Raw genomic sequence first — 12,777 nt, 5'->3', positions numbered from 1 at the left:
ACATATTCCACGCCGTTATTGAGTGGAATATGTTCGGATCGAAGTCTCAAAGCTGTAACGATGTCATACCTGGTCATATTAAAATTTACGAACCAAATATGAGTAGCAATACTTGGTTGTATTGTTTTAAACCAAATAGCTTCGGTTTGTAATCTTTCATCAAAGTACTCATTCCATATTTTCTTATATTGGTCTCGAATGTTGCTGAAATGAATGAATTGGTTGCTGTCACACTCTATCTATATGCATAAATTATCTAAGTGGTAACACGTGATTCGATTTACAAAAAAAAAAAACAAATTTAATCGATGATAAATGATTTCAGACGGAGCCAGACTCTGCCGTGTATTATGACGTACTGAATCTGTTCATGATAACCTACTCCATGTCTACCGCAATGTTGGTGGACGTATCAGTTTGTCTGTTGTCTTTGCTTACGGCTCTATATTATCTGTGGCTCGTTGGGTTCCGTAAGTACATGATATTAATACACAGTATAATTTTTTGCCGCCATGTGTTTTTGTTTGAAGATTGTACGGCTGGATCACTTGGCGTTGCGTAGAGACGTCGCTTCATTGTGTGTGTTTTACCGCATTTATCACGGGGAGTGCTCCGAAGAGCTGTTTCAACTGTTTCCTGCCGCCGAATGCCACCTTCGACATGCCCCAAGTTAGGATATCATCCCCACCATCTGGATGTGTAGCGGTCCTCCACAGTGCGGTTTTCATTCCTCTGGTGTTGCAGGCGAATGTGGGCGGGGGTGATCACTTTACACCGTACGCATGTTTGTCCTTATTTTCCATAAAAAAAGATATTATTGGACTACTGAGACTTGCCATCTTATGTGTCAAGATAACAAGCGCGATCGTAGTGACGTAGGAATGGTGGGTTTTTACAGGATACTGAGCGGCACTGGGTTGATAACAACAGGGTGTGACGATTGTCTATTAAGTCACAGTATAAATATATTTTTTTTATGTATTTTCTATTAAATGCTTAAAATAATGGGTACTATACCAGAACGCTAAAAATAACTTGTTAGCTATTAATTCACGACTTAATCTTGTTTCACTTCCATTTATTCTTGGTAGCACTAACCAAGTTAAAAATATTATCAGGATCTATCAGATTAATTTTTATTATTTTATTGCGATTGAGTTCGTGACGTCACAGCTGTTGCTATAAATACCGTGGAGCGGCAATGCACAAGACGGAATGATTCTCTGTCCTCGATATGTAACTCGGTCGGTAATTTAAATTAACGGTTTTACAGTGTTGACAGTGACAGGTGGACAGGGTGAAGACGTTTATAAAAGGCGATGTTTCCCTAGCGTCGACACATTTCCGTTGCAACCGTTGACTAGTTAGGTCGTTACTCTGCCCAATTTCTGTTTGAATATTAGTCAATTCTTAGTTGGTGGTATAAAAATTTGTCAATTGTTATAAAAAAAAACCCTTTTGAACTGATTTCCTAAAAATGTATATTGAAAATCCATGGAATTTGGAGGACAAGTGAGCGTGGTAATTACCGCTCTTGCAACACCATCTTCAGCCTTCGGAGCGTATACACTCACTTTTACCGTTACCCATATCGTAAGCAACTTCGCCAAAATACATTCATTCTACAGTTTCGTTTTATATGGAAGAAAGTTTTGGTGGGTGCCTTTTTATGATGGTTCATCCAGTCATGGAGAATATATATTTATGTAGCATAATTAGTTACTTTGGTGTCCGGGTAAAGTTAAATACTTAGTTAAAAAATTTTTTTTTACTTATTTATTGTACTTAATTATATTACTAGTTTGTTGAATTAGGTCAGGTCACTAAATGTGACGTAATTGTTATTTTGTTTTTATTACTGTTTTATTATGTGTGCGTGCGTATTATTTTAGTATGATAACCCTTTATGTATGTATAACCTATATGTAGGATGGCAATCCACCACTAAATAGACCACCGGAATATCCGGAAAACCATCGCTTATCATATCACTTGTGGGTATGATCAGTATTATGCTGAGGTGAACTCTGAATTTAATATAAATTAATAATAAGTCTACCTATATACTAGGTTTAAGATGCCGAATAAATGACTTTTCTTTCTTTCTTTCATGGCAACAACTAGAGAAATATGAGCACAAATAATTTAGTTTCCACAAATAAGTTTTAGGTCGTACAATAAAACATCGTCTGCACAATAAGCGCTTTATTAGAATTTACAATTACTTCTCATATTACTTCACTTAATGGTGGCACTTCACTTCTCGGTTTCTTTTTTATGGTACTTAAAAATTACATTAAATATTTTGAAAGACATTTTTCGCCGTTTGGCCAGTATTCAAAGAACCAACAATATTGCATCTAACATCCGCAAATGGTTGCACTGAGTTGGACCATAAAAAAGCTAAGCTAGTAAAACTTATCGCGGACCTATTGGTCTTATTTTCACTACGCATTAGTTGAAACTTAACCTTATTACGCAGCAACAACGTTCACTTTTACTAAATAACTTCTATGATATTGCGATATTCATATATTAATATAAATAGTAAACTGAAGCCATTTTCTTGCACTGTTGTTATATGCAAAGCTGCTATATATATTTGATCGAAGGTTTATAACATAACAATTAATTTTATTTTCTTAATACAGGATGGTCGAGTGTGCAGGAGTTAGGTTGGTCGATTTTGGGTAGAGTGTTGTCTGTTCTCGGCGGGGTCATCGTTGTGGCAGCTTTTACTGCCCTCATGGTGGCTACTACTGTCCAAATAAGGTATTTTTTTATTTCTGTGTGAAACTAAAAAAGTTTCATTATTACAAACACATGAGATCATATGCTTACAATATTAGTATATTGTAGTGCGTATTAAGCAAATTACAATGGGGCCCCTATATTGAAGGATTGCCAATTTAAAAATCGTCTTTTAAAAGTTTATTTTGTAATAGAACCACAGTAAGACCGTGTACCTACAATAAGACGGCCATAATGTTCTCCTTGCGGTTAGTGATGCACCCTGAGCATTACAACGTAGTGCCGTTCAGGATTCTCATTAAACCCAAAACCGATCGATTTAAAGTCTCAGTAGCTCGATAATTTAACTATCACAATGGTGCCTATTTCTGCCGTGAAGCAGTAATGTGTAAACATTACTGTGTTTCGGTCTGAAGGGCGCCATAGCTATTGAAATTACTGGGCAAATGAGACTTGACATCTTATGTCTTAAGGCGACGAGCGCAATTGTAGAGCCGCTTAGAATTTTTGGGTTTCTTCAAGAATCCTGAGCGGCACTGAATTGAAATAGGTAGGGCGTGTAACAACCCGTGCTGCTCGTCTCGTCCCATATTTTAATAAAAAAAAATCTGTCTCGCTCGGTGCAATATAAACCGTGTAACAACCCGTGCTGCTCGTCTCGTCCCATATTTTAATAAAAAAAAATCTGTCTCGCTCGGTGCAATATAAACCGTGTAACAACCCGTGCTGCTCGTCTCGTCCCATATTTTAATAAAAAAAAATCTGTCTCGCTCGGTGCAATATAAACCGTAAGATACTTATAATTACATATTCCTGTGGTAGTCACCTAACCGGCATCCTGTCGCCTTCCTTTATGGAAATAATGGCATCGAATCATAATAGTGATGCGATCGACCAAATCTCCACGCTAACAAAGTAAAGACCGAGTTCTTTTAACTGCCGGGTCACTAGGAAAGGAGGCAATTGAGATTTCCCTGTCGCCCCGAATGAACGGGTTGATATTACCTTAATTTTTTAATTATTATAATCCCGATTTAGGTATACCGTCTCTCAATAACGGTAGTCTAAAGACAAAGATTTTGTATCAATTATTATTTATACCATTAATTCATTATATTTATGCCTATAAAAAACTAGAGTGCTTGCTATTGCTTGGTAGTCTCTCCAAATTGTTGTATTAATTCACACAACAAAGCCCTGGCACAAAGTAATTGTAACACATACTGAAACTTATTATATTTAGGTAATTTTGTCAATACTATTTTTATTGTGCGCCTCGGGAGGAGCTCCAAGCGAAGACCGGCATATCATTTCTAAGGCGGCCGTCATGACGTGATTCCCACTCTTTACCCCAGGTTGTGTTTCATCACTAGTGTACTCGTGCTAATGACAGAGCGAGTTAATGTTATGTGAATTTATCTACGAAGGAAAGGGATGTGAAAAATACATAAGGTCGCGTTGCTTTTTATATTCTATTTTTGGATAATTAATTATGTCAATGAATTACATTTTATTTTATAATAAGTTACCTGTAAAATGTAATTCCATCTTTCATGATACTAGACGTTGCACTACACTTTCCACATCATTTCATTGAACAATACGGCATTGTGATTAGGTAATCATGGTATAACTATTTACCTGTGAAATGTAATGCCATATTTCATGAAACTAGACGTTGTACTACACTTTCCACATCATTTCATTGAACAATACGGCATTGTGATTAGGTAATGATGGTATAATGATTTACCTGTGAAATGTAGTGCCATCTTTCATTAAACTAGACGTTGTACTACACTTTCCACATCATTTCATTGAACAATATGGCAATTTGACTAGGTATTGATGGTATAATGATTTACCTGTGAAATGTAATGCCATATTTCATGAAACTAGACGTTGCACTACACTTTTCACATCATTTCATTGAACAATACGGCATTGTGATTAGGTAATGATGGTATAATGATTTACCTGTGAAATTTAGTGCCATCTTTCATTAAACTAGACGTTGTACTACACTTTCCACATCATTTCATTGAACAATATGGCAATTTGACTAGGTATTGATGGTATAATGATTTACCTGTGAAATGTAATGCCATATTTCATGAAACTAGACGTTGTACTACACTTTCCACATCATTTCATTGAACAATACGGCATTGTGATTAGGTAATGATGGTATAATGATTGACCTGTAAAATGTAATTCCGTCTTTCGTGAAACTAGACCTTACACTACACGTTTCACACCATTTCATTCAACAATACGGCAATTTGATTAGGTAATGATGGTATAACTATTTACCTGTGAAATGTAATGCCATATTTCGTGAAACTAGACGTTGTACTACACTTTCCACACCATTTCATTGAACAATACGGTATTGTGATTAGGTAATGATGGTATAATGATTTGCCTGTGAAATGTAGTGCCATTTTTCATGAAACTAGACGTTGTACTACACTTTCCACACCATTTCATTGAACAATACGGTATTGTGATTAGGTAATGATGGTATAACTATTTACCTGTGAAATGTAATGCCATATTTCGTGAAACTAGACGTTGTACTACACTTTCCACACCATTTCATTGAACAATACGGTATTGTGATTAGGTAATGATGGTATAATGATTTGCCTGTGAAATGTAGTGCCATTTTTCATGAATCTAGACGTTGTACTACACTTTCCACACCATTTCATTGAACAATACGGCATTTGATTAGGTGATGATGGTATAATTATTTACCTGTGAAATGTAATGCCATCTTTCATGAAGCTAGACGTTGCACTACACTTTCCACACAATTTCAATACAACAAGAAACAGAACAATACGACATTATTAACCCGGACAATGTTATCACTGTGACTCTCGGTGGCGGACTGAGAAACGTAAAGGGGTGGGGCCGGTTGTTATGCAGTGTCACTGCCATCTTATCAATCATCCTTAGATTGAATTATCTGTGCTATTTATATACATACCTATACGACAAAAAATCACCTGGTGGTAAATATTTACCGCCCATTGTTATTGCTACAATGTAGGGCATCATGGGTGCGTTTCCCGCCTCTAAGGCTTAATACGAACTGTTATCAAGGTGCCCATATCGTATTTTAACTTACTTCCTCTGGTGTTGCAAATAAACATTGGCGATGTTGATCACTTTATTCCTTAAAAGCAATCCCAGATTATAATCGCAAAACGAATCTAAATAAATTTTCTTTTTCAGGTATCTGAGTAGACCATGGCTGGTGGTACCACTTTATTGGATCCCCTTCTTCGTGACCGCTGTATGCGTGGCGCACGGGTTCGACGCTTGGCGGACGAGGAAGGTTATTAACATTTTAACTTCTATTACCAACCCGGACACGATACACTGAGTCTCATTATTTTAATATACATCCGACCGCTACCAAAACGCTACAATCACTGAGTTCACTTGATATAATATTTCATCAAAAATTGTCCTATTGGTTTACAGTCGAAAAACGAATGTTCCCTTCTATGTACACCTAAACGATTTTTATACATTATTTTGCAGAAAAACGGGCACCTAGGCTAACAACCTGTTTCACTGGCATCTTCCGATTATTTAAATTTAATATATAAACAAAAATTAGTTTCTGACAATTTCGTCATAACATTTCAATGGAATTAATGAAAAATGATCCCAGAGATTAAACAGTTTGTTGCGTATCTGTTCCTTAAATAAAAAAGCAGGCTAAAAACTTAAGTTTTTTCTAACATAAAAATAAAAAGTAAAAGTTAAATACTAACTAATATTCTTGTGGATTGCGCAGGACTGCGCAGCAATTACATTCCTTAGCTCTTTGATGTTTTGCGGAGCGGGCTTAGTCGCAAGCACGACCGATCTTAGTCGACGTTTTAGAACATCCCAAATGAGGTCGGGACTCCAAACTGGCAAATCCATACGACGAATCCCTACCTCTTGAATATACGCTTCCACATCGCCAGAATGGTGAGCGCGACCGTTATCGTCACAGAACAGAAAAAACTAGTAGAAGTGGCATCATGTCATTTTACTATGGATTCCGATGTCGCCAAACTCACACATTTATCTATTAAATATTATGTAATACATACTTAATTCCGGCTTTATGATAGGCCTTAATTCACAATCACGAGAAGACATAGCTACAAATTTATTTACATCAATTTCGAACTTAATACAATTACGCTAATCCAATATTCTTAAAACGTTTTTGACAGTCTCAGTACTTTTTCTTAAATTGCAAAAAGTAACAGATAAAAAATTTAAGTAATAGGAACTCTGTAACCATAGATTTGACTTTTGTCAAAATACCTAAAATGAATAAACATATCCATAAGTTAGTGAAAATTAGAAATGATGTAATCAGGGTTGATGAAGTAAGTATATTACCGACAAAGTACGTCGTAAGCTTAAATAGTAATAGGCCAATATTTTTTCTTAGGTTTAGTTTTATTTAAAAGGATGGACTACTTAGCTCAATTCAAATAAAATCAAGGCAGCGTACACGAATAGTCTTGGAAAGTTACAATATCAATATTATATTTACCTGGGAAGCAATACACGCATAAAACATAGTTTTTTTTATTAGTACTCATCGTTATTCTGTATAAACCCAAGGGGCCACTAAGACATGAGATTTTATAAACCGTACTGCTTCCATACGTTATGCGCGTGCGGAAAGAAAATTTCGAAAACAAGCAGTAACGAATGATTAATAAAAAGAGAAGCTATACTGATGTAGTATAAATAATCGTGTTAGTTATAATATATGGTATTTTATATTATTATGTACATATGCTACCTTCTTGAGTACACGTCGCACAATTTCGAGCGAAGCTAAATCTGCCAACTCGGTGCCGCGGAGTAATTTAGGACCCCGGGCTAGACAGCGACTATATTGGCAGTGAGAAGCCTCCTCCTGACAGTTCATAAACTGGTTTGCACACCTCTCACTTCCTCTAGAGTCTTTTTCAGATCGACATAAGAAGATTTTGCGATTTTTCAATGCCTGGTTCACCGGGAAGCAGTTATTTTCCAGACCCAGGCATTCTACTGACGGAACCAGGCTCTTGATATCGATGCCAAGTCCTCTGGACAGTCGAACGACTCACATTTAGAAAAAAATATACCGGGAGAATTTATTGCGCAATTTTTATATATTGAAAAAAATATTCTTGGAGAATTTAATGCGCAGTTTCTTCTCCCTCGGGGCGTAATTGTTTCCTAAGTGGTGGTTCCTTTTACTGACATTTAAAATCGTGTTCGTATGTTCGTTTGTCCACTTATATAAAAAGTTTTATTGCAGACAGGATTGAATCGCAGTATCCGCTGCATACAAGCCCATACCGCCACTCGCGTGCTACTCACCGTGTTGCTGTTGCTGATGCTTGTATCGCCGTCTCTCTCGCACGCGCGCTATATCTTTAGCACTATCCTGCTCTGCATGAGCGTCGGATCTCTCGTCTCAATCACTCTTGTGAGATATGTCAGGATGAGTGGTGAGTGCATTATTGTTTACTATATTCCATATATGTATCAGGGTGACGCACGCAGCGCTATATAATCGGTGCCTTGTCGTGGTTTTTTATGAGAGAAAGTTAGAAACGAGACCAGCAAACATTTAGCTATAAGTCTTTGCCTATTACATTGCAGTGGCGCTTAGTATTATTGAAAAACCCAAATTTCTAAGTGGCTACGGTCGTCCTTCAAACTGAAACAATAATGCGGCAGAAAAAGACGCCGGTGTGCCCAACGCCCAACGTGGGGCGCCACTTGGTACATAGGTTCCACTACGTAAGTGTTGGTCGGTCAAAGTAAAAGAGACCCCACACGTAAAAGGTTCTTCATATGAGAATTCTTAGTACTGGTGGTCAGCTCCCAATTTTGTTCACCTGGGCGCTCCGGCACTTCCCTGTATGGTAGAGTGCAACGCGACGGGTAGCTTTCACAGAAGCAGGACGAAGAGCTGGTTACAGACCGCAAGACGTTCAATAGATTTCAGCCTGCAGGGCTACATACTGCTAATCATCATGCAGGCTACACTCTTCTGAACACCCTGCAGGATAGGCCCCATGCAGGCCCGTAACAGTACCACCGTACAAAGAAAGCCCACTGGTAAAACCCATTGGTACGATACCTTATATGTCGTTTTGTCGTGTTTGTGTATTACTATTACGTATCGCTTAACGGAGTGCAGGTCAGCTGTTCGGTGCGTCTTTTTCCATAGTTTTTTTCTTAATAAATTTTGTTTTTATGAGAAATAAATTTATTTTGAGAAAGAAATTATTCTTTAAAAAGTGCATACAGTCTAGGTTATTCAAATATTTGACAAGCGACGCCGTTATTCAGAGCAGAATTGATGTAAATTTGGCATTGGCGTACAATAAACTATTAGAAATGTAATTATTTAGCAATATGATTAAAAATGTCAAGTTATTTATATAATTTTGTTAATTTAAAGGGGCACTTGCCTGAAGTACGACACTTCATAATTTTTAAGTTTAATGCTGTTATTTGGACAGTTTTGGACGCAATGACAAAGTGTTCAGTAAAACTGAACACTGTCATTGCGCGGTGGAAGCACAACTGAGCTAAAATTCTGCCTAATAGACGGATAGGCAAAGTTTTGCTTCACCCAATTTTTAAGCGTGATTGTGAGTCTGGTTGTATATTGGTACGTCAATGAGATATGGCGATAAATGTCAATTTTCAAACTTCACATTTTTATTTATTTTATGAAAAATTGCATCAGTACTTTTTAAGTCTGAATTCTTTCTCTGTTATATACATTTATTTCTCCAAGTTAGACATATTTTTACTAATTACCATAAAATCTACTACTAAAAATACTACTTGACATTTTCATCTGCCTGTGCAACGGATTGGCTGATTTAATATCAACTAATAAAATGCATCTGCCGTTGTTAAGAACAAGTAATAGCCATACAACTATAAAAAATGCGTTTAAAATATTTATTTTATTATAATTGACAAATAAATTTGTTTTAGGTTGGCAGCACCTGACGTTGGAAGTATTGCTGTCTCTGTTACCTACGCTGTTCGCTATATCACTGTCGCTGCGTGTGGGCGCGGTAATGTTGCCGGTAATGGGACGCACGCCGCGTGGCAACCCTGACTATATCATAGCGGCAATAAGTATTCTGTGCTGTGTGCTAGTTGCATTGCCAGTCGTGAGTATTTCTTGGATTCTATATAATATATTTGTTATTTATTTGTATACTGTTGCATGTTGTTGGTGTAAATATGAAAAATAAGATTGATAGTATACTGTATATACTTAAATATCTCTTAAAAATAACGAACTGTTTAGATTTGAAAGAGTGACATTCAAGTAAATTTCCTAATATGCAACTATTGTGGTTGAGAAGGTTATCAGCTGTAAAGTAGATCCTGTAGATGGAGTCACAAACTGAGAGTTGAACAAGACATGCCAAGATTTACGATTATGCGTCACTTGGACGGTTGGCTCACCTAATAAATTGAATTTGTATATTTAATCCCAGAATTGAGGGAATAATTAAAAAAACAAACTGTATAGATTTGGAAATTAAGATTTATATAATATTAAATGCAAATTAAGAATCTATTAACATACGACAAAATCTTCGTTCTAGATATAATCCTGAACTGTCCATAGGAAATGAAACCGGCCATATGTGGGTTGTGGATATAAATTCTTCGTTTTATATATAAAAACTCAAGCATTTCTTTAAAAGTATACTTACCTTCATTTTGATTATATATTATGTGTCATGATCCAGTTGCTATAAAAATTTTGGTACTTCTGATCAAAAAAAAACGTGACAAGTTGTTTTGGCAGTCCTCTCTGTATGACACTTCCTAAAGAATTCTGAAAAGACCGAAACAGTTGGAATTCTGGATGTCAATGGCAAAACCAGGGCTACACGGCGGATTGATTAATACCTCCCAGCCTAACTCTCTTAATTTTTGCCGAATGGTTAATTCTGTGTGTTCAAGTGTTATCGTGGTGAAAGACTCCTCTTCTATTGATAATTTCGGCCACTTCTTTTCGACTTTTTGCTTTAATATCATCAGTTGTTATTATGCCACAGTCTGTGAAGCCTAACCAACCTTTTTCGGACGTTGTTGTCGTACGTGATCCACTTTTTATCACCAGTTATCAATCCCTTCAATAACGTCTCAATAAAGAATCCCAAATGAGTTCACGGCTATTTAGGTTTCTTTCAGGGAGCTTTTTATTGTATCTAAGTTATTTCAATTGGATCAAAACTGTTTTGTGGCTTATTTCCAGGGCAGTAACAGGGCGCACAGAGGTGCATCTTTAAAATCAAATCAATCTTCCTGTCACTGATTTTTTCGATTATTATGATTCAAATTCAAATAGTTTTGTTCAAAATAGGATGTGACATCACTTATTGAATGTCAAAAACTACCACCCATTCCAAAATGAATGCCTCAGACCTGAGAAGAACGGGCGCAACAAACTCAGCGGGCTTTTTTTTCATCGAAAAAATATGTTTACAAAGTAATAGTGTAAAACTTATTATTTAATAGCCTTAGGGCGGTCGCTCCAATCCCAATCTGTGGTATCATTAAGAAAGTCATTTATATTGTAGTTATTTTATAGAAGCCTTTACCACACAAACGTTTTTTAACAAGTCTTTTGAATAACGTAATACTTTTGTTTTGAACATTTTCTGGAATCTTCTTGTAAAAGCATATATATAATAAAATTTTCGAATGTATGGAAATTCTTCACAAGATGAACTCATATTGATAGGAAGAAATGGAGATGAAAAAGAAGCTGGACACATCATTTTACTAATTTGTTTCTTTTTTTAAATGTAAAAAATTAAAATATTACAGCCAAAATGAATATACTCCTATTACATGACGCTTATACATGGGTACTATATGAAAAAGATTTTTTAAATAACCTAAACCTCTTTAAAATTTAATTAATAGACCAAATACATACGTACTTCAAAGCTGTAATATGTGTGGTCATGTTTTGTGGTGATGCTTATATCTCATATTTCCAACTGTTATAATATTTATGTACAAAATATTATTTTTTGTTAACAACATGGCGTTATTATGTGTGGTCATACCATTTATGGTGATTCTAGGCTGAATCACCACTATATATTCGTATCTAGGTTTGGCAAGTGCAGACAGGGCGCACGCGGTATCAAAAGTCCCAGTTGGCCGAATAAATTTGATCTGCATAAATGTTGAAATTTTTACTGTAGTTTACATCGTCTACATAATTATTGTTTTATAAGATTTTTGTTTTAAAGGGATCATAGTGGCTCTATTATAAAAGCCTTTTTGGGCGATGTTCATAATAATATTATTATAAAAACTATTTATGCACTGAATTTTGTTATTTTGTAGTCAGGAACAGAGCTACTGTTTTCATCAAGACGGCTGCTAACTGTGGCGTCTGTTGCATGTGTGGCTATACCATGTGTGGCGATCATGTTCATACCATTCAGCCCATATGAAGACGACGGCGTGGCAATACAGAGGCACCATTGGTTTGTAAGTTCAAAAGTTCTCTCTAATTTCACGTAATTCTTGCTTCACGCATACACAAACATTTCGAAGCAAGCTGATCGATCGATGACATAAAATAGCATATCAGCATAAGTAATAAATTCCAGTTTAACTCACATTAAAAACACTCTTTAAAAGATCGAATATATTTTTAAATAAACTGTCCATATTACACTTACACATAGAAACACTATATCAGTCCAATGAGTATTTTTTGGATTCGTCATTAAGATGTAAGTGGTTTAATAATTTAGTCTCAGAAGATTATCTAAAGTACTTATAATTTAATCTCTTCTCGTTCACACATCGTATGTGTGTCTAGATATCCAATATCTTTGTGATCCTGGTGTGAAAACGAATTCAGTGTTATGACAGTTCAACAACAATTTCGAGTAAATCGGATATCTTGATGCGGATGAAAATCACTTACAATGATTT

At 36.0% G+C, this 12,777-nt stretch overlaps 1 protein-coding gene across 4 annotated transcripts in view; it reads left to right on the top strand.

Moving 5' to 3' along the window:
- LOC126973181 (endoplasmic reticulum metallopeptidase 1-like) overlaps positions 1-12,777 on the top strand; it is a 50,207-nt gene that overhangs the window by 24,241 nt on the left and 13,189 nt on the right. For 3 of the 4 annotated variants that reach the window (XM_050820395.1, XM_050820394.1, XM_050820396.1), the window contains 6 exons: positions 326-470; positions 2,652-2,772; positions 5,995-6,097; positions 8,084-8,276; positions 9,787-9,968; positions 12,178-12,324. In XM_050820395.1, the coding sequence (XP_050676352.1) occupies positions 326-470; positions 2,652-2,772; positions 5,995-6,097; positions 8,084-8,276; positions 9,787-9,968; positions 12,178-12,324 (891 nt within the window). Of the gene's footprint in view, positions 1-325; positions 471-2,651; positions 2,773-5,994; positions 6,098-8,083; positions 8,277-9,786; positions 9,969-12,177; positions 12,325-12,777 lie in introns of those variants that run through there. The other variant, XM_050820397.1, reaches the window with a different exon arrangement.

The sequence above is a fragment of the Leptidea sinapis genome, chromosome 28 (genome assembly GCF_905404315.1).
Source record: "Leptidea sinapis chromosome 28, ilLepSina1.1, whole genome shotgun sequence".
Lineage (NCBI taxonomy): Eukaryota > Metazoa > Arthropoda > Insecta > Lepidoptera > Pieridae > Leptidea > Leptidea sinapis.
The sequence above is the reverse complement of the archived record's forward strand: the minus strand, read 5'-3'. Positions and strand labels throughout refer to the sequence as shown.